At 42.2% G+C, this 23,324-nt stretch overlaps 1 protein-coding gene across 8 annotated transcripts in view; it reads left to right on the top strand.

Annotated features, from left to right (window-relative positions):
- The window catches only part of immp1l (inner mitochondrial membrane peptidase subunit 1), a 98,105-nt gene that overhangs the window by 3,807 nt on the left and 70,974 nt on the right, over positions 1 to 23,324 (top strand). For 5 of the 8 annotated variants that reach the window (XR_008569743.1, XR_008569746.1, XM_054769885.1 and 2 more), the window contains exons 2-4: positions 11,688 to 11,798; positions 11,871 to 11,959; positions 12,693 to 12,819. Coding sequence is in view for 4 of the 8 variants with exons in the window: in XM_054769885.1 (XP_054625860.1) it covers positions 11,694 to 11,798; positions 11,871 to 11,959; positions 12,693 to 12,819 (321 nt within the window). In the remaining 4 variants the exon portion in view is untranslated. Of the gene's footprint in view, positions 1 to 6,569; positions 6,659 to 10,189; positions 11,185 to 11,687; positions 11,799 to 11,870; positions 11,960 to 12,692; positions 12,820 to 23,324 lie in introns of those variants that run through there. The other 3 variants (XR_008569744.1, XM_054769888.1, XR_008569745.1) reach the window with 2 other exon arrangements.

Raw genomic sequence — 23,324 nt, 5'->3', positions numbered from 1 at the left:
GTAATTACATGGAACAAATGCCTGAGCTCCATTGCAAGTGGCTGGAGGATTATCTTGATTTACAGTGCAGAAGTACATCCACACAGCTAACATGGCTTTGTTTACTTTCCGGCCTGCACAAAACATTGCACTTTACGGCAGCTGCCATGAAGATCAGATGGGCTCATCATCTGATTTCCGAAAAAGGCAAAAATCATCCCGATCCACGTCTCTAATTGAGACTGTTCAAATTGTTACTGCTGCATTTGTTTGCATTGTTGCACTTCCTATAAACAAACCCTGTAAACCTGTGGTGGTGTAAGTGCAGCCCAGGGGCCATTGAATCCACATCCAAGAGTTTGGCTTTTAAAGGCTGCGGTCTTCAACTTTTCATCAGCTTTCGATTTAATGACTGTTTGCAATAAATTGCTGATCCAATTTTTTTTTTTTCACTCGCATTTCTTCTTTTTGTATTTTGAAGCTCTACGTAGAACCTTTTAAGATCCAACAGTGCAAAATGAAAATTTTTCAACTGGTCTTAAAATTTTGGTCAGGAGTGTACCATGAAAATCTCTGCCGAACCACGAGTGACAACTAGTCAACTAGTAAGCAACCATGACACTCGCCAACTGTTTAGCTTGTTGGCTTCCTTTGTCGCCAGTGAACGATGTTAATTAAAGAGAAACAGTGTGTTGGAACTAATCGATATGTTAAAACTAGGGATGCTCCAATTAGGGTTTTATGGTGCCGATTTGATACCAATCATCAATGAGTGAGATCGGCTGATACCGATCACATGGATTAACTGTACATTTTTCAATTTATTTATGATGAGTGCTATTGACCACGGCTGCAATTAGACAATTCCAAGGGCCCCTGGGAAATAGATAATTATTAAAAGATAATCTTTTGGCCGGATATTTTTTTTTTTTTTTGCCTTTTATTTTTGTGAAATGATTATTTGACATGTCTGAATTGAACAGTTCTAATAAAATAACTACTAAGAGTTGAAACAAATATTCTTTCTTTTTTCTTTGCTATTGAAAATCACCTGGAGAGCCAGGAGACCCAGTCATGGTATCACCATCACAAGGCTGACACAACACCCTAAGTGTTTATGTTAATGCTACGTGTTTTTTACGGACATCGCCCGATACTAATCGGTGGCCGATCGATCTGCGCATCCCTAGTTAAAACAGTTGCTTTTTTTGCAAATATTGATCCGAAATTGTAGGTGTTTGTGAAGGAGTCGTATACACATACAAAATGATGTACTTGTAGCCGACCAGTCACGTGCCGCTGCAATGCGCTAGAGGGTTTGGAGGGGGAGAAGCGAGCTTGTGTAGCGCAAGTCAGAGCCTCAACGCAGAAACATGTGGACATTGTGGGAAACATTTACCCATATTTGAGAACTTGTCATACAAGACCACACTGGTGGAGGTGGGGAAAGGTGATTTAATGTCCACTTTTAACAGCGATTAACAGACAAGTGATGAGTGTAATCCTTAAGACAGCTGGAGAATAGCTTTCTGTGTCAAGTAGAGAGAGGCCAGAGGCAGCACAACATCACAGGATACTGTAAAGGCTCCAGAGGAAACAATTGCCCAACTGCTCACTTTACCAACGCTCTGAGCTAAGGCAGCCCCGCTGTTTTGACAGCGACGTTGAGATTTATGCGTCCTGACAGAGGACCAAGGGAATACATCATGACTGACGACACTCGGCCCATTTGAGACGAATAAGATGCTCTGACTGACCTGCTTCTCAGCAGGAGGAAGTCCTGCTTGCAGTTCAACATGCAGGAATATGAATATGAATATGAAGCTGTAGGAACCCCTTAAGTATAAATCCTGGATCTTGAAAGACCAAATGTGATAATGTACTATGGATAGTGTGCATCAGGTAAACGTGGTCAGGGCAGTGGAGCTTTGAATTTTGTAATGCAGCGTGGTGTTAAGGGTGTCATATAGCTGTTATGCATTACCTAATAAGGGTCTTCAACAAAAAAAAAAAATCTTGGGACTGTTTTCTGTTTCTTTTGTGGTGCCTCTGATGGCACAGAAGAAAATATAATGACTCCAGAACTGCAAGTGAAATAGCTGATTGTAATAAAAGGCCAGAATGAATTTTCACTTGAAAGCGAGTTGCATTTAGTGTTTATGTCAAGCAGAAGTGGTCGTTTGTCACCGCGTCGGTCATTAAATTGAAGATAGCGTCTACATTTTGTTGACTTTTTACAATTAACGTTTTTATCAGTAGCTCACAAAATAGAGTAAAGTAAGATGATACTTTTCATTGTAACCCAATTCACTTATTAGTCATTATTTTATTCCAGTGCAACAATCACACTAATGCTTAGTGTTTAAGTTCATATTGATGTAGCCTGTATTGTAGTCATGGCATTCATGCATTTTGTTGTGGAAAACGATCCTCCATACTTGTGAAATAGTTCACCATATCTTCAGTGATGTGTCAGTAACATAATTCTGATTGTCTTCAATCCCACGTCTGACACAGATCTGCATGGTGGTGTAAGCACTGTAGTCTAATTATGAAAAAGCACTTCTTTTTTCCATGTGTCATTGGTACATGCATGTTTGTGCTTTTGTTAGGGTTATCCAGGAGCTGTATCTGATTGCACAACATAATGGCAGCAGTCATAACATGTCAGACATTTCCTGGTTCTACTGTTTTAGTTTCTTCACTCTATCTTTGCCATTTGCCACAAGTTTTTGTGTCTGAGTAGGGGTGGATGTAAGATTATCATCAACATGCACCATATTTGTTTTTGTTGCCATGGAAGGAAAGTAATATTCCATGCACAAAAGAACAATATGCATGCAGTCTCCAAGATTCCGCGGGTTTTTCTGTGATTGTTACGTCCGAAAATGCCTGATTTCATGGCAGCTTTTTCACAAAGTTGCGGTGAAAGTTGCAGTGTTTTGAGTCTTATTTTATTCAATAACATTGCATCAGCTTTTGATTTTACGAATTTGTTATCGATGTTTGAAGTGTTCTTTATAACTTTAATCCCCAAAAGCACAGCATTTCAACAACTCTAACAACATATACTTTATTTAAATATTAAACTCAAATGCAAACCACGTCTTTGAAGATTGACAGCAATTTTCCAGTCCCCCAAGATCTTGCTGACCTTTTTTGGGATGATGATTTTGCAAGTTTGCGGCATAATTGGCCATGTAGCATTTGCAACAAGTAAGTAAACGTGAAATGTAAAACACATATGTTTAGAACTGCAAATTAACTTTCTACTGTTGCATTTTTTTAAATGTTACCGACAAACCTGAGCTGCCTGTGAGTGCTGCTTGTGGAGGAGAGTGTGCTTTCATTTCAGAGTCTTCAGAAGACTTCTGATCCATCCTGCTCTGTCCTATTATTTTCTGGCAAACCAGGGTTCTCACTTATAAAGCTTGCGTATGCACAAAATGAGGGCAAAAAGTTGCGTACGCCGTTTTCCACACAAAGTATGGTACCTATAAAAACACAATTTGACGTGAGAACGTGCGCACTGCTACACGTGTAAGTTTAACAGTTGAAAAGTGCTTGTTGATCGTAAACATTCGTGTTATGTTCCAACAGATTTAGTTTACACCTGCGTTCATGAAGAAAATTGGGGAGCATGATCTATATTGATGATTGTTGTTGGTTAATGAGAGACGAGAGATTATCATCACACATCTTTGTCAGTGTAAACAAAGAAAACCCGACTGACTCACCAACACATCTTTTTTGTGTGTCGCTGCACACACTGCCCCCCCCCCCCCCCCCCCCCCCCCCCGGCTTCTTCCGTTGCTCATCCAATCAGCAGTCAGAACACGGTCTAGATGCAGTCACAGACTTGCGGTGAGTCGGATATCTGAAACGTTTTTCGAAAATGCACATTTCCTCCACTTTGGTGTTTAAAAAAAATAATAAAATAAATCACCAAGCCCATTGAAGGGAGTCGCAACAAGGTGGTGGGAGCTGTGGGTTGCCGACTGCTGAGTTAGACAGTTGACGTTTGTGTTTGATCGCTAATTATTATCGAAAATGACAGTTTTCCCAAATATGCAGGAAGGTTGTGGGGATTAGACCAAGTTGCGAGTGTTGGATGAATTTTGGAGAACTGGCACGATTGCGAAATCCTGGAGGGTCTGAATATGGACAGGATGAGTATTTGCTAATTTCGTTTTTGACATTCATACTATCCGAATGGCTTCAGTTTAACTTTTTAAGTATGATAAAATTGCATTAAATGTGGACCCATATTTACTTTAAAATATTGCTTGATCCCCCATAGAAAATTGCAAAGTTTATGTTGTGGTTATGTGTCATTCGCTAGTGTTAAAATAGTAGTCTTTGTCAGGAGCAGGTCAAAGCAAAACACAAACTCCTTTGTCAATGTGATCCAACACTAGATAAGATCTCTCAGCACCAGGCCAGCACCACATATACACTTGTGGTCAATACAATAAGGCTTAGTGACGACTTTTTCCATTCAGCATAATTGGCTGGGGACTCTGTCAAACCACACTTCCTTTCAGTTCATAGCAGTTGTATTCACATCACTTGGCTATTATTTGCTCTGGCTTGACCCATTGATTGTTGGTCTAAATCCTCGGCTCGTCAAGTAGTGGCGTCGCTCAGCTGTTTCACGGCTGTGTTGCTGTTAGCAACAATGAAAAGAGCAATATGGAGATCAGTTGCTTCCATTAATCCCACAAATAGAATAGATACCTTGAAATGATGGGGGTTAGACATACAAGTATGTGACTGGGACTACTGCATCTGTCACTCTCCATCCAGCCAGGTGTCTGTGTCTAAATCAGCAGGATTAACTCTGATTGCACTGATAGTTGAAACAGACCCCCCTTCATAGCCAAACCACCTCCCTTTTATTGTTCACATTAAGATCAAATTAAGCTTTGCGCAACAGGACTAAAGCCCCACCCTCTTCTGCCTTCTGCTACCCAGAGGAAGACATCAGAGGTGGGATTGGTTGCCTTTCTGATGCTGCCTGCTCTTCCAGACTCTCCCTTCCATCTGTGATCCTCAGGGAGAAGAATATCTGACAAGGGGCTTGTAAGCCTCTTAGCCCCCCTGTTGCCTGGCTCTCTCTCAGCCCATGTTTTCCTAATTTAGTTGTGTAAGGAGTCCACCGTAAGGCCCTTGTGTGCTGTTTGGATTGAGATTGTCTTTGTGGCTCTAATAGACTGGCCATGTATATCAATTAACACTACTCAGCCAATGGCAGGTTCCAGTCACTGGGGATCACTAGCTGTAATTTCTATTTGAGTATTTCCTTATGGTCCCATTAAGGTCTAAATTAGACCATTTTCATTTGCAATTTTTATGTGCGAGTATTAGGCCCATACTGACACTGAAAAAGAAACTCTACAAGAATGGAAAAACTAGAATTACTAAAGTAAAAAGGGATCTATGAAAATGTCTACAAAAAGTTTTAAAAAGTTGTAATATTACAAGAAAAAAACTTTTAACAATTTCAAGAGAATAAAAAAAGTTATACGGTGATAAATGGATGCCTCAATTAGTGACCTTTACTGAAATAGACTCCATGTTTAATTAGTTTGAGTGCGTCATACACAACAACTAAATGCCTCTACCCAAATAGATCCTTCCTTTTTCACATTGGGGGAATAAAACAACAACAAACAACGTGTAATTACATCAGTTCGTATATGTTAATTTGATGGTCATCTTTGCGGTAACTGTTAGATTGTTCAACCTTTTGGAACCATTTTATTTTCTGACACATGAAAAACAGTTGCACATTTATCAAGGCTTATCATTTCCACTTTTCTGTCACAAAGTGACGCATGCCTGATTCTGCTGTTCGGACGCTTTTGACAGCTGGGTGACATTCATGTACATTTTTATTCATGTATGTGACATTTGTTCACTGTGAGTGAGTGGTGTTGCCTTGCTAAGAGGATCACAGAGTTAAACACACAATGAGGTGTCGCCATCGGCAGCTATTCATTTGGGAGCTCCCTCTATTTTCTGCACTGTAGCACTGTGTTGTGACTGTGGGAGGGCAGTGGCCACAGATGGTTCTGCACAGAGTGCTGTGCTGACTTTCTTTGTTTTCCCTTGAACATGTTTAGTGTGTAATCCTGGATTAGCGGAGAGACTTTGTGTTAATTTACAGCTGTAAATCAGCATTCGATTAATGTCGGAGCTCACACATATGTGCCGGGTATTAAGGGGCAAGACATAGTGTTGGCTTTGCTGACTCCGGGGAATCAGCGGTAATAGAGATCCAATCGCATGTCTCTGTGGATGTCCACCTCGTGCTACATCCCAAAAGAGCAACTGCAACTCACACACAGGTGATGCTTTTGTGTCTGCACATTCACACCACATGCATACACACACGGCACACACTATCAATGACAGAGTGCCTCAGAAAACCAGGCGGCTGCATATGGACTCTCTTGATATCAGCCACTGGCCGTGTGATCTTGTTATGCAAAATCCCTTAATCCCCACCTATGCTGAATGCACATTGGAATGGAGGGTGGGGATGGGGAGGGAAGGGGGGGGTCACTGATATGAAGGCAGCTGTACAGGATGCTGTCCACTGTTGAAAAGATTTCTGATCTCCATCCTAGCAGAAGAAAGGGCCCATGTCTGTGCTTTGCACCAATACCACGAGGAGGTGAGTGGATGAAGACAAATTCAGTTGAACATGAGACCTTATTGCCGGCTTGTGATTCACATTAACCTTTAGACTGCTTACTTTCAAACATAGGAATCGGATATAGGTGTTGTATAGTCTGACCTGAGAGTGCCAACCCTACTCGCGAATGACCATCAGCACAAAAGAGCACCAGGAGGCACCAGCGTGTCCTACACTGGCTCGCTCCTGCTCCTCCAAACCCTCATGCGTAGCTAAACTGGTGGTGATGCGGACCGTAAGGACAGTGGTTGGTCGGCTTTTAGTGCATTATTTCCTGCATGTACAGTACAGTATATGAACATGCAGCCCAACTTCGTGTACACCGTCTATAATTTTGAATCAACATTTGCAATAAAAGTTATTGTTCTGACACGCTGATTGGTTACAGCTCCAGGCACACTCTCCGTCTCTCTTTAATTGCCATTATTCTATAGCAACAAAGAAAGCTAACAAAGTAAATAGTTGACCAGTGTCATGGTTGCTCACTGAGTTGACTCTGTGAAACACCGCCCCTAGCTTTTTGCCAGAGAATTGCAGGTCATGCACTCAACCCTGACAAAGAGCTATAAAAGGATCAAGTCATGTCACCTGGTGAGTTTTTGGGACTGGAAATTTCAGACCAGAAAGGCCGCTGAATGTGTCATAGAAACAGACACGGTAGGGATGAAACAATAGGCAGAAGGTTTAATAGGTGGAATGTAGTTGGCATGAATGGGAACACATTGTGTATGTTTGTATGACTGCGTTCAAAAAGTTGGGGGGTGGGGTTGGGGGAGGGGTAATGGGATTAGGGGTAACACCTTTGGCGAGGCTGCGAGAGCCACCTGACACTCGGTCTGTTGGGAGCCTGGGGAGAGACTGGGGTGGAGGAGGCCGGGCAGAGGAGAAATTGGGGGTCTAATCCATGTCCATCTTTGGGAAGTCATTCCCTGAGCTCTGAGGATTTGGGGCTTTGGTTTCCGCTCTGCTTGCTTTGGTTAATAATACCCTGGGAGGGGACGAAGACATGGGGGAACGGGACAGAAGGAGCCCGGGAGATGGAGAAAAAAATATTTCTTTACCCTGTGGTGGACTGGCAGGATAGAGGCCTGTGCTAAAGTTGTTTGAAGAACAGACTAAGCTTAAAGCCAAGCTGTAGCTATTCTTTTCTAATCATGTACGTTCTGTCTGTTGGTGCAGGTGGACTTGTGTACTGATAGGCTTGCCCTGTCTACACAGCACCTTGAGTAAAAGTCAATACGCTAAGTGTGACTGGGATGTTTGCTCACAGAGCGCAGATATCTTGTACGTGTTTGTGTCACTGTGTTTTTAAAGGCACACTGATGGCTCCTTGTCTTGTCTTTGTGTTTCTATAGTGCTGACAGAAGCTGATAACTGCGCTAATTATTGATGTGCCATAGTGGTGGAGGCAGTGTGAGCAACAAGCAACAAACAGTGCAGGACTGCCTTGTGTGCTAGTGTCACAGCTTCTGTGTTTTGGCCATCACCTGAGCTCAAAGTGTTGATTGGTCTGTCGTACATTGGGTCAAAGTTGAAGGCAGTTTTGTGGTGTGAACTAGCCTCTGAGAATGAAACACCAGGGAATGTGCCATCTTAGCCAACTGTGACAACCTTGTCTACACCCTGAAGAAATTAAGCCCCAAATAACTTGTGCTTTGAGAAAGGCAGCATAAGCCATTGACTTAAGGTCTGTTTACACTACACCATCTTTTACTAAATATACGGATCAAAACTGTATACATAAAACCCGCAAGGACAAAGTGATATTGCAAACCACAGGCATGACATGTAAAGCATATTACAGTATTAAAGTTGGTTTTGCATGTGTATGTGAACATACATTGTTTTGATAACTGCGCGCTCCGGAAAAACTTTGCTGTCTTTCCTAGCTTGTTGTCATGTAAAAACCTTTGTTTCCTCACCTTTGACAATTGTTGTACAGTGGAATCTTGGTTAGCATCATTAATTTGTCCCTGAAACTGACGTTAACCGAATCAATTTTTCCCATAGCAAAAATGTTACCACAAAACCCGTTTTTATAGTTTTACAATTATAGTTTTACATGCAGAAAACAATTCGAAATGCATGTAAATACATATAAATGATGAATGAAAGAGATAAATGAACATTTAAGGCTCCGTTTACCTTCACTGAAGACGTGATTCTTGACTGTTGCGACGACACGATGTGGCAGCGAGATCAACCAAAACTTCCTTTTTTGCCATGGGTTATTTCTTGAATTCAATCGTGTTTCTCACCTCAATAACACAAAATAGAGCCAAAGGAAGTTGCAAGCGCCAGCATTTTGACAAAGATTATGAGAATCGATTTAGCGATTATCGTGACAGGCCTATTGTCTAGCGACTGTTCCAGGGTGTACACCGCATCTCACCTAAAGTCAGCTGGGGTAGGCTTCAGCACACCCCCGCGACCCTAGTGAGGACAAGCGGCATAGAAAATGGGTGGATGGAAACTAATAACTATAACTATAAAAATGTGTTTTATGTTAACATTTTTGAGAGTCAACCGCTGATGACATCATAGACGGACGACGTAAGGTAGCTGACTTCTGGTTCTGGTTTCACTCTTGTTAGATAGCTAATAGGATGTGGGGATGGGTATCGGTAACGATACTTTTATAGGCACTGACAGAATTCCGTCCGTACCACCAGCAGAGACTCGCATGAAATAAAAAAGTACCATTTTTCGGTACCTAAACGCCAGTCTTTGTGGAGTGTCATGCGCTGCTAACGACATTCAATTCACATGCATATTAAAGAGCCATATTCTAACATCAAAATGTCATTTTTGTATTCACAAATGAATTAAAATAGACTAAAAATCATACATGTGTATTTCGTTTTTCAGTGATAAGTATATTAGCGATAGTAAACTCAATTCCTTTTTGTGAGTCAAATTTTTACTCACTAAAGTGAATCAATTATTCGATTCACTCGAGTTGGGTGTCGGAGAACACATGCCCAAAAAAAACACAGTGGTGCCTTGGTTAACGTCATTAACCCGTTCCAGAAGGTCCGACTCAAAGCAAACTCTAACCAAAGCAAATTTTCCCATAGAAAATAATGTAAATCCAATGAATCTGTTCCAGACACCCAGAAACATTAAAAAATAAACACATTAATCTGGTGCAACCACAATTTGCAAAAATGTAAAGAATATATCAAACTAAATAAATATCAAGTGTACTATGCTAACACCTCATTGAAATGGTTTGCTGGTTGCAGCAATATGTATGGATGTGGCAGATCTGTCCCTTAAACAAATGCAAGAAAATTGACCAAATTTAATAAGGGGCCTTTCTACAAAGTTCTTGGAGGCTGGTTTCACTGCGGGAATCCACAGTATTATGCAACAGCATTATGCCAGAAAGTCAATAAATTCTGTTCATGTTATATGTTATTTATGTTATAATGGCCAAATACAATAAAAAGTATTTTTTTCTCTTGTGAGATCTTGTTTGAAGTGTAAGCCTGTTGGTACAATTCCATGCCGAGCATGAATTAGGCATCTTCCTCATTCTCTCTTGCCCCATCCGATATGGCGGTGAGGTCAACTTATGATTTAGCGCTCAATGCGGCATATACGTCACCCAAGAAAGTCGCACATGCGCAACAAGTCCATCTACCTGACTCACTGAACCCGTGAGCCCACGTCAGGTTCAGGATTTACATGAGGATTCACAGTGTATTACCGAATTATGCCAGTCACGCAAGTTAACGCTGCCAACTTTGGAGCTAAAAAGATAAAATTCCTCTATACCATTGTGGAAAATATTTAAGCTCAGTCTTTGGTGATCCACAATATAGTTAAGACATTCACGATCCTTGAGGGGAGGGTTCTCACGTCCATTTCCAGGTCATGTGGTTGTTGTAGCGATTGAGCAGTTTATAAGGTGGTGTTGTTGTCTTCCTTCTCTGTCTGTTGGCCTTATGCACTGCCCCCCCTTCAGATGATCGATGTGGAAACATTAGAAATGCCAAGAATTGTTAACATTCGTTAACACAATTGTTAACAAGACATTTATTTTTCTCTAAAGATTAAACTGCTACATTTCAATAATATGACTATGTACAACATGGATAGCAAAATAAACACAAATAAATAAATAAGGGACGGTTTATTTGAGGCAAGAAGCAGATCTGTTGCTTTTTCCCACTGGGTTAATACGTTTATAGAAATGCAGTTAGAGTAACAGTTGCACAATTAATGTCTTGTTACCTGGTTTCCTTTTTAATTTAGCTAGCGGCAATAGTGGTAACTGAACGAGTTAACAGAGACGAATACCCCCAAGTCACAGTTCAGTTACATTACCTGCAACACGAAAGAAGAATAGCATGTAGCTAGCCACTTCTTCTACGGTCAAAGCAATTTCATGATCACAATGGCCCTCTGGTGTCCTTGAGAAAGACATATGCAGGGAATGAAGATAAAGTAAAGTAAAAAAAGACACCCATCACACAATTTTTCCAGAGGGGAAAGAAAAGGTAAAGGTGTACGTAGAGCTGGGTTTTAAGATGTACATTATTAAGAAAAAACACAACGTAGTTGTAGTTAACGGTTGTCATGTTGAATAATTTTTGTTAAAATAACTGCAATGTTGCAAAACAAACAGTTGGATCTTGTTTTAATATATCTGTTAAAGTTTTTATATATCACAACATAAGTATCTTATATTACAAAATAAATAAAAATAGGAAATTTACATTTACCAGTTATTTACCACAAAAACACACACAAAAGTAGCAAAAATTCTTACCATCTCAGCTCAAATTTGAAAAGCACCCACCCTTCATGGGATGATAACATATTGCGATAAACGCATGAAGAACAGAGTCAGACTCATGCAGTGTATTAATAACAAGATGGACGCCATATTGTACGCTAAACAGAGAATGCACACAAACCGAAGCAAAATCGTGGCGTTGATTCTTGACGTTAACCGAGAAAACACGCTAACCGAGGTTCCACTGTATATTTTTGCTCTTAGGTGGAGATGTTCCGCCGTGTGCTTGGGAAGACCTTGGGGTTTGTGGGCTACACCATCCAGTATGGCTGCATTGCACATTGCGCCTTTGAGTACATCGGAGAGATTGTGGTGGTTTGTATAATTACAGAAAAGATGGCTGATAACATTTTTACTCAAATTACATTTGCTGCTATTGTTTTCCAGTGTTCCGGTCCATCAATGGAGCCCACCATTGTAAACAAAGATGTCGTTTTCTTGGAACGGATGAGTCGGCATCTTTGCAAAATACAAAAGTGGGTGACAGTTGTATCCCAAGCATATTGTAGTTTTGTTCTATATTTGCCAAGTAGCTGAAATATGTATCCACTCATGTAATTACGTCAAGTAAATACAAAAATTAATGGGCCATTTTAATTTTTACTTGAATCTGTGTCAGTTACGCATGAGGAAGTTGAAAAGGTTTAAGGTAGTCATTGGTGACATTACCATTTAATTATTAGCAACCTTCAAGAATGAAATCTCTGTTCCTTCTTGATCAGCACTGAAAAATGCCATGTAGTGATTTTAAAGAAGTCAACCCATCTTTGTTGTTTTTTTTGTTTTAATGTCTATTACAATTTGGAATAGCCGCACGGTGGCCGAGTGGTTAGCATGTTTGCCACACAGTCAGGAGATCAGGAAGATCTGTGTTCGAATCTCCGCTTGGGCAGCTCCTTGTGGAGTTTGTATGTTCTCCCCGTGCATGCGTGGGTTTTCCTTCCACATACCAAAAATATGGATGCTAGGTTAATTGGCGACTCTAATTTGTCCATAGTGTGAATACTTGTTTGTCTATATGTGCCCTGCGAGACAGACAGTCCAGGGTGTACCCCGCCTCTGTGGGATAGGCTCCTGCATACCCCCGCAACCCTAGTCAGGATAAGCGTCATAGAAAATGGAGGACAATGTGGGATAACTATAAATCAGTTATTTGATGTTTTACATAGTAAAATACATACTCTATAACTGTGTCTGTTTTTTTTCCAGGGGTGATATTGTCATTGCAAAAAGCCTTTTTGACCCCAATATGAATATTTGTAAAAGGGTAATTGGCTTGGAAGGTGACAAAGTCTGCACAAGTGGTCCATCAGATCTTTTCAAGACCCACACATATGTGAGTATACTAAATGTCAAATTGTACTATACTGTATTTTGCTGATATGTGGGTTTGAGTTTGTGACTGAATTGACAATTTGTTTCACTCCAATTGAACATAAACAATCTCTGTACATAATGAAAGTGTCTTTGTGTACTGCGACCTCCATAATTGTTTACATTTTATATGCCATAGAACAATTTTGTACTATTGTACTCATGGTCAAAGTATCAGCTTCTGACAACACCTATGTTTTGTCAGTGAGAAACCCAGAAAGTGAACAGGGGCTATGCTGGTGAAACGACTGTCATTGCTTTTCTATTACTGCTCTCCCCAAACGCCCACAGCTCAGGCCTGCAATCTCTCTGAAGCCTGTTGGAGTTAGTGCCAACTGAATGGACAGACTGATGGGTGGGCGGAGGTGTGTGTGTGTGTGTGTGTGTGTGTGTACATTGTTCTGCAAACCAAAGATTGCATTTAGGTTGCATGTCTTTGAATTTATTGTGTCTTATGGACTAAGGGCGGCCTGTCGAGTGGGTCTGGCGAAACATTGGGCAGGGTTGAGTGCGAAGTCTTTTTCAGTGTATGGAATAGAAAATGTCTGCTCTACCTCTTCCTTCCTACTAGATTCACACCCACAAACAGCTTGTGATAGGGGACATCTTTGCATCGTATTTTATGATTCAAAATAGATAGATATATTAGACAAACGAGTTGAGGCTGAATCAGTATCAAAATGTAATTTAATTCTTGCCTACAGGAGTAGATTTTGATTTTGTGGATTATCTTGAGTCTTATTATTATTATTATTATTATTATTTCTCTTACGAATTGTGTGGGTTATCATTGAAACGAAGCTTCAATGTTTCCTACAGGACAAAGGGGTAATGACGTCATCGGCTGATTTTGACAATTGGCCATGACATGCAGTATTTGTATGTAATTGTCATGGACGCTGTAGGAGAGAGGAATAATGTTCTGTGAAACAAAATGAGAGTGAAAAACATGTATAAACGTACATGTCCAAATATGTTTATAACTACAAATGAACTTTCTTGTTCGGATCTCCATTGGGCATGTTCTCCTTGTGCGTGCGTGGGTTTTCTCAGAGTACTCCGGTTTCGTCCCACATTCCAGAAACATGCATGTTAGGTTAATTGGCGACTCTAAAATGTCCATAGGTATGAATGTGAGAGTGAATGGTTGTTTGTCTATATGTGCCCTGCCATTGGATGACGACCAGTCCAGGGTGTACCCTGCCTCTCGCCCGAAGTCAGCTGGGATAGGCTCCAGCATACCTGCGACCCTAGTGAGGATAAACGGCATAGAAGTTGGATGGACGGATTAACTTTCTTCTGTGACTTTTTCTTTTTTTAATATATATTTATCACAAACCACAGCAGCACCCAGAGCTCGTTGAGAAAAATGATACGTGCTCTCATGTCAGTGTACAAAAGTCTTTTCAGCAGATTTGTCGCGTGTCGCTTTTTTGGAAAAGAGTATGAATGGTTGTTTGTCTATATGTGCCCTGCGATTGGCTGGCGACCAGTCCAGGGTGTACCCCGCCTGTCGCCCGAAGTCAGCTGGGATAGGCTCCAGCCTACCCCCACAACCCTAAGGAGGAGAAGCGGTATAAAAAATGGATGGATGGACTTGGATGAGAAATGAAACAAAGAAGTAAAATATCAAGCGAGTCCAGTTGCGCTGATTCAACACTCAGTAGGTAAATTTAATAATAATTAGAGGACCATTTCTTCTGTAGGCCGCCCCTCTGGACCATAGATTGAATTGGGCATTAAACAGTACTGCACCTGGTAGCTGTCATTGTGGGTGGAATTCCCCCATGCAACACAACGTGAGCTTTTGCTTTATGCTGCGCTCTTGTCTAGCAGATATGTAGCTGTCTTGCAGTGTGTTGGAAAACGCCTGGGTCGCGAGCCACCAGTTGAGAATCATTGACCCGGAGGGCTTTGATTACTGGCAAAATAAAGCAACAAAGTCGCTAAGGTGGCAACACTTATCCTTGCTGCTCCATGTCTTGCACACCAGGCACGTATGAAGTGCGTTAAGAAGTTACTGCAGTAACGACAAGCTACATTCACAGACAGTCCCGTTAAAATGTGTTTATAAGCGAGGGCGAGCATGGAACGCTAAATCTATTCAAATGAATTCAGTCGTCTCTCGCTACATTGCGGTTCCAACATTGTGCCCTTACTCTATCGCAGTTATTCAAGCGTAAAAATAGCTAGATGAACTAAATTCAACCAAAATCCAAACACAAGGACACAAGGTTCCAAACAACAAGATGAGATTTAGATTTCCTGTGCGAGCACACGCAAATAACTGTTAGTGGACAGTAGACTTGATGGAGGTTGTGGGAAGAATTGAAATTACGGGACGCATCCTTAGTAGTGTTCCTCTGGGTCATAGGGTGTTTCGGCCTTTTACACTATACACCCTCACCAGAGGCGGCCAGCTGTAGAGTGATCAGTCCTCAGCTTGCGTCCCAAGTCCAATTAGCCATGAGAATCACCTTGGACATCTCATGGGACTATGCATGGCAGGGGCGTCCTGTTCCCTGAGTCAAGCCTAAGCCGACCGCATACCTCCTGTCAAACTACTTGGCCCAACTGGGGTCGTTCCTCTTCAGCCAGAGCCACTGGCTGCTTCTTTCTGCGGCCTCCGATGCAGCTTTGACGGCTGCGTGCTGGTTCTTGCCCTTAACTCCCAAGTCCTTCAGCAGTTTTGTGGTGGATGTTCCCACAAACCCTCTGCACCCAACCTCCACTGGGCAGACTTCCGTGTTCCAGCCACGATGCCTTGCGTCGGCGGCTAAGTCGGCATACCGCAGATGCTTCCGCTCAAAAGCCTCCTCCATAGAATCCTCCCAGGGTACGGTAAGTTCGATTATGTACACCTTTATGGAGGGAGACCAGAGCACCAGGGCAGGCCTCAAGGTGGTGGTGGCAATCTCTGAGGGGAACACCAGCTCTTTGCCAATGTCTGCTAGCATCTTCCAGTCACGTGCAAGGGACAGCTGGCTTCTCTCTGATGGAGTTGAGTTGCTTCTGGTAGCTGTAGTCCCTTCACGGACAACGGCCGTTGCCCATGGTGTTGTTGGAGTGTTAGACGTTGGCAGTGCTAGGGCGTTGGTGCTGGCTCGTTTTTCCTCCAGTGTAGCAGCAAGGCTCTTGAGGACTTGGTTATGGCGCCAAGTGTATCGTCCTTGAGCAAGGCTGGTTTTACACCCCGTGAGTATATGCCGGAGGGAGGCTGGCGTGGAGCACAGGACGGACCCGGGATCTTCCCCAAACCACTGGTGACGATTAGTTGGTGTTGGGAGGACGTCATTTGTGGCCCTGATGGCAAAGCTCAGGCCCCTTGCTTCCATGGCCCACACATCCTTCCAGCTCAACCTCCTCCTTTCAACACTCTCCCACCGTGTCCACAGTCCCTGTTTGCCAAGGGCGACTGCCTTGGCCCATCTTGCCATCTCCTCCTGACGTCGCACTTCCTTCACCACCATCTTCCTCCGCACTGGAGCAGTGGCATTCCTCCAGGCTGGGCGGCTAGTTGTTAGGCCAAGGCCTCCCCTTCCTTGCTGAACGTTCCCTACGATATCAGCATGTCTAAGAGCTGCTGTTGCCTCCTCCACTGCTCTTGCTGGTCTCCACTTGCGCCCAGTAGCCAAAGTCAGTGCGTTTTCTCTGATCACTGGGTCTTTGGATTCGTTCAAGGTCATCTGCAGGCGTGTTTTGGCGCACTTGAACTCCTCTGTAAGGCTCATGAGGGGTAGTTTGAGCACACTGTCTCCGTAGAGGCCTATGGTGGTGAGGCAACGCGGGACTGCAAGCCACTTCTTGATGTGGACAGTGACTTGCCTCTCTAGCTTCTCTACCGTTGAGATGGGCGCCTCATAGACTGCCAGGGGCCACAACACCCGGGGTAGCAGACCAAACTGGAAACACCAGGCCTTTAGCTTCCCAGGTAGTTGGGTTTTGTCTGTAATTGCCTGTAGGCCTGCTTTGATGTCATTACGCAGTTGCTTCACCTGGTCTTTGTCTTTCAGGCTAGCATCATAGAGCCTGTGGTAGTCAGGGTGGTGATGTCATCCATGTAGGCTCTGAGGGGAGGGAGGCGCTGGCCGGAGTCGAGTCTTTGTCCTCCGACAACCCACTTTGAGGCTTGGATGATGACCTCCATTGCCAAGGTGAAAGCCAAGGGAGAGACTGTGCATCCGGCCATGATGCCTACTTCAAGGCACTGCCAAGAGGTGGTAAATTCAGGGTAGTGAAGCAAAATTGCAAGTCCTGAAAGTAGGCTTTGATTAGGGTTGTGATGGTGTCCGGGATGTTAAAGAACTCAAAGGAAGTCCAGAGGAGTTCATGGGGCACAGAGCCAAAGGCATTTGCAAGATCCAGGAAGATCGCGTGAAGATCCCTTTTCTCCAACTTTGCCATTTGGATCTGGTGCCAGATCATGCTGGCATGTTCTAGGCACCCAGAGAAGCCCGATATTCCTGCCTTTTGCACAGATGTGTCCACGTACCCATTTCTGTGCAGGTACTGGACCATCCGTTGTGCAATGACTCCAAAGAATATCTTGCCCTCCACATTAAGCAAGGCAATGGGGCGGAACTGGCTGATGTTTGATGCATCCTTCTCCTTTGGGATAAGGATCCTGCCTGCCCTACGCCACGCTTTGGGTATGGTCCTCTTCTTCTGTATCGTCCTCATGAGGCTCCAGAGAAACCTGCAGACATCTAGAATGTAGTATTCCTAATTGGCCACTAGGTGTAAAAGCCATTTATTGCAAGTTTAAATTATCTCACAAGAGGCACAATAATAATAAAATAATAATTATCATAATAACATGGGCTACTTTTGGGGCCATAACACACAACAATCTAAAACTCTACTCTGAACCTCACTTCCTGTCCTCTACACATCTGTCCACCCGCCACTAAGGTCCACTAGGGAACACATTTACTGTGACACACACAAACCGGAGTTTTATTTACGTCTTAAATGGCTTATTATATATTACTCTTATTATGTCTACTATATTGGGTCAAATGAGTGTAAAGCCATTTAAAGCTGCCATTACAATACATTAATGAGGTAATAGCCACTGCAGGAAGTACACTGTCCAGAAAAAAAAACAAGGGACTGCTAACGTGTATGTTACCTTATTTATGTCTAATATGTCTTATTTTTCTCTGATTATATCTGCTATATTGGGTAATATGAATGTAAAGGGGACTATATGGGTGTTATTTCATGTCCAGAGGGCTCTATTCATGTTAAAAGCCCTATTTAGAAGATCGTAAACAGGTTTTTGTAACTATAAAAATATTAAATTTGTTAATATCCATTATGTTAATATCCTACTTCACTTATTGGGGTTGAGTCTGGAACCAATTAACCGCAATAAACGATGGCCGACTGTATGGGAAACACTGAGCTTACATGCACATTGCAGCGCAATGTATGTGTTTGCCCTTTTACTGTAAAGTTTTCACAAAAAGGAGTAGAACTTTCTAACTATCCAAATTATTGTTCTCATAAGTGTTTGGCCCACTTCGTGAAGACACAAAGATGATGTGCGTGCGTGCGTCCGTGTGTGTTTGAGTGAGTGAGAGTGACTATTGGGATGATGTTAGGCATTATGGGACCTGTAAAGATGAGTTTCACAAGGTGGTCGCTGTCATCGCCTCCTTTTTGCACTGACAGGCAGACATGTCGTCTCCACCCTCAGAGATCCAACTGCAGGCTAATTGCGCTGTCACCTTTTTAGGAATCATCTCGGTGCCTGAGCTATTGTGTCAAAACAATGACACTTGATCCCTAATATTACTGCACGCTGGCACAGAGAGAGAGAGCGAGAGAGACAGAGATTAAATCCCCCATTCAATTCTTTGAATGCGCTACAGATCGACCGAGCAAGATAGTGAAAGATGAGCTCTGTATGGTTGCATGTACTGTTTTTACTTTGGCACCTCAATCATGTTAACATAATGAGTGCGGTAGTAATGTGGACATTTAACAACACGCCTCCACAGTGAGGGGAGCTGCGGTTTCAGCCCCTGACAGGTAGACAATGCTTCACGTCAAGTCAGCCTATACGACCAACAGCTTACAATACTGCCATCCATCATACCACACATGTCAGCAATAGCAAAGTGACAATGCATATTACTCACTATTACAAGTCAGGTAAATCCCTTTTGTCACAGAAAAGCAGCAATAAAGACTTTATTTGATGACTTTTATTAATAACCTTAAACAAGCATTGCTAATTTGTACTTCTTTTGGACATGTTGAACTGTTTTTAGTGCAAGCTCTGACATGTTGACTATATTAATATGTTATGGTGCTTGTAAATATTTTAACACGCTGTAAATAAACCTTGATTGATTGAAAACATAAAAATGGCAGTAGAATGGAAAGAAGGTGACGATATCGTTGCACCGAGCATAGGTAAAAAGAGCCATTATCTGACTCAGTTGCGTGGTGGTGTGTCCTAGCTGTAATTTTGTTGTTACATACAAACTCCTATACAGTCGTCCCTAATTTATCATTGATTAGTTCCAGACCTGACCACGATAGGGGAATTTACACGTTTGAATATTAATAAATGGAATATTTTCTTAGTTAGATCATAGAAAACCTGTTATGGCTTTGTAAATACAGTTTTTACCATTATTAGAGCCCTGTATACATGAAATAACACCCCTATAGTCACCTTTACGCTCCTATTATTCTTTGTTTCCACCACATTTCGCGACTGTAATGCGCAGGCTACGGGATCACTGCAGGGACGCACGAGCCGGATGCATGCTACCGAGCGAGTTAGTTAGCCTCCAATTTATTTATTCTAAACTTAAGAAAGGGTTTCAAACAGTGCAGTGCAGTGCAGTGTAGTGTCTTGACCCATTTAACATCTTTGCCAGCGTCGGCCCGCATTTTCCCCTCCCACTAAAAAATAACAACTCATGTCTGCCGTGTGGAACTTAACTGCTAACACATGCCACAGAAACTATCTTGCGGGGTTAGCACGTTAAAAAACCTTTAATACAGCATTTGAAGAACAAACAATTGACTGAGTACGGTGAATTTTGGAGGTTCACGGTGTGATCATCATTCAAACAGCAGCTAGCACAGCCATGCGGCTAACATGACAATGACAAGGCTAAGCAGCTAGCACAGCCATGCGGCTAACATGACAATGACAAGGCTAAGCAGCTAGCACAGCCATGCGGCTAACATGACAATGAGAGGGCTAAGCTAATAACCCGAAAAATAATTGAATTCATCGGACGAGATGACCGGCCTTTCTCAGCAGTGGAAGACAAAGACTCCGAATTCGCTGAGTGCTTTCTCATGTACCTAGAAGTTCCACCAATGTACTCATAGTTTCACCAGTGATATATGTTCTCTTCAAAAAGTCAAATATGTTTTTGTCTGAATAAAGGTCATTTTATTCTTCCTTTTTCCATATCATATAGCCAGTAGCAAGGATGCAGGCAGGAAAAAAAATCACGTTGCCCCCCCTTATTAATTAATTACTACTTTACCTATTGTTTGGGTCCCCTGGCAGTCAAGGGACCTTGGAATTGTCCTGACTTTTCCCCTTTATACGGCACCCGTGGCCAATAGCACTCATTATACATACATTGAAAAATGTATAATTAATCCATGTTATCGGTATCGGACGATTTCAGTTGTGGATGATCAGTATCGGCAGCATAAAAGACCGAAAATGAAAACAATGAAAAAACAGTGATGATCCGTATCGGCAGCATAAAACCCTGACAATAAAAACAATGAAAAAACAGAAGTTTTAGCCTTCAGTCCAGTCAATAATACAAAATAAATAAATAGTACAAAGCGCCTTGAATAATGACACATCTCTTCAAAAGTGGCAAAAATGTGTCTAAGCACAGATAAGTAAATACAAATACAAATGCTGTGTTGGCTTGGAAAAGCAAACAATCCCATACTCAAAATGTAACGACAGTAGTAAGTGTGCAACATTTCAGACTGAGCAGTGTTTTCAAAACTCCAGGTAGGTAACAAAAGTCAACAAGTTACAAAGCAAATGTTACCACACTCGCCTCTGTTGGGTGTGGCTGCTCGAGTTTTACGCCCTTCACATTCCAAACTTTAGTTTTTGTTTGCTGTGTTGAAAATCTTTTGCGGTGGTTGACTAGCCAGCTAGCACGCCTGCTACTATTTTCATCCATTCTAGTATTCAGCCATGGCAAGTTATGGAGCATGCGTGACAATCCTTTAGCTGGCAGCACAGGCTCTCGTGTTGTTTGAAAGACACTCCGTCAAACGATTCCTTTTCTCGCACATGCCTCCTTAATTGATTAATATAAAGATTTATGGCTGATTCTTACCGATACTGGAGACCGCTGCAGGCAGAGCTGAATCTTTTGCTTGTGAAACCGGATATCCGTCTCATCGGTTTATTGTTCACAACCCTATACGTTACTGACACCTAGTGACCAAAATACTACATATGATTTGTCTTTCAATATTTTGGACTAATAATAGGCCATAGTCAACCACGAAACGGCAACCATTTAATTATGAATTAATTTGGGAAAAAAACGCAATAAAGTGAGGGCGCGATGTTCAAACCGTGGTGTAACCAGGGCCGACCGTACATCCCTCCTGTCTTTGTGAGTTGTGTCTTTTAATTTCCTTGTAGTCTTGATGATGTCATCTTCAATGTTTGTCCAATTCCTTGATGTCTTTGACAACAAGGACAAGGATGTCAGCGCTGAGCTTTGCCAGATGTTCATGTATGTAGACATTTGTACCTTTCATCTTGCTTCTCTGCTCCAGCAATGCCACTTTGTTGTTGTTGGGTTTTTTTGTAGGTGAACTTTATGATGACAGGTGTGTTGTTGTTATTCATGCCAGACATTAGAATGAATGTATCGATGTTGTTGACATCCACATCCATCCCTTTTGATTGCTGAAAGATGTCCACCTGTTGTTCTGTTGAAGCAACATCATCTCCGCTCCGGCATAAGACCTGCGTGTAATGTGGAGCCCAGTCACAATCACATCCTTCATTCATGTAGACTGTTGCTGCTTATCATTAGCAATATAAAATATGATGCTTTTCATCATTTTTCTTCTTTAAAGCAACCGCTTTTCTTTGCTTTTTCTTGCTTGGTATGTATTAAAATTTGCATTTCCACTGCATGGTGTGCATAGATGCCTCAGTATATAAATTATTTGACATCAAAGCAGTGTGACAGTGTAAAATGTTGACTATATAGCAAAAGTAAACAAAGTAGAACAATGGGGGACAGCTAGCATTGTGAACACCCCCAACAATTTTCAGCAGTTTTAATTGCTAAAACCGAGCAGCTTTGTAACATTTGTTGGAAATCTGAATAGAAATGACAAAAATAAACACTCATGCTACATAAGCTTAACCTGTTGCTGCCTTAACTGTGGGCGCTAGAGTATTTTACTCGACAGTCTCCAGTTTGCTTCAGTGGTCTCCCCCATTGTTTTTTTTTTTATTTTTTTTTTTTAGGTTTGCTGAAATTGTCATTGGCGGGCACGATATTTAGTAACACTACAATGCCAATGCAAGCAATGACAGTGCAGAGCAGTATACTTTTTATCTCTACATTGGCCACAGACGATATGCTTTATCCTGCCTCTGAAATTGTGTGCTTAGCTCTCCAAAAATGTGTTCTATTGTGGTTCGTCTTGCTTCAGTCGATCAAATTCTGTAATTGATCTGTAATTTCTTTAAGTTTACATACCATAATTACGATAGTCGTCTCTGTCAATGCAGTTGAGGTTTCCACTCTCTTAAGAAATGGATTGAACTGGAGGAATCTGTTCTCTAACTGAGAATTGAGTGGAAAGAAGGTTCTGCCTATAGTTGGATGACGAACGGCAGTGCGTCTTCTGCCTTTGCTTGGGAGCCGGCATATGTTACCATGTTAATGAGGTGTAATGGTGGGAATCCAGCATGCTGACATATGGTTCTCAGATGACTCCTTTAATGATATTCATTCGTGTCGTCGTTATTCACCGAGTTGTTTACCCTGTGTTAGGTCAACATGTCAGTAGCTCATGATTATGTCACATCATCTGTCTCAATTATGGAAGATGAAACAAAACGGGATCGTCCCCTCCGCTGGATGGACAATTGGAGAGCTGAGTGGTGCCGGTGGAGTAAGGAATTCGTGTCGCCGCAGCGTGGACAGTGTCCGATATCTCTATTGCTATTATTCCAGAGGACTTTTTCTGTTAAAAAGTTAGCCAACACAAAAATAGACTTGCGGATTGTGATGCCCATTATGACAATATAATGTGTTGTTGATCCTGTCTGCACATATAGGGGGGACAGCACACTTAATTAGGGCCTTGACAAGCCTACTCTCCTAAAGTGATGAGATTAATCATAATTGGTGTCATTGTGAATTAGAGCCTGCTTGGATGACCACCCCACTGGCAGGTCGGACCGCGGTGGAGACCCTTGGA

The sequence above is a fragment of the Dunckerocampus dactyliophorus genome, chromosome 3 (assembly GCF_027744805.1).
Source record: "Dunckerocampus dactyliophorus isolate RoL2022-P2 chromosome 3, RoL_Ddac_1.1, whole genome shotgun sequence".
NCBI lineage: Eukaryota > Metazoa > Chordata > Actinopteri > Syngnathiformes > Syngnathidae > Dunckerocampus > Dunckerocampus dactyliophorus.
Note: the sequence above shows the minus strand (reverse complement) of the source record. Positions and strands in the feature narration are given on the sequence as shown.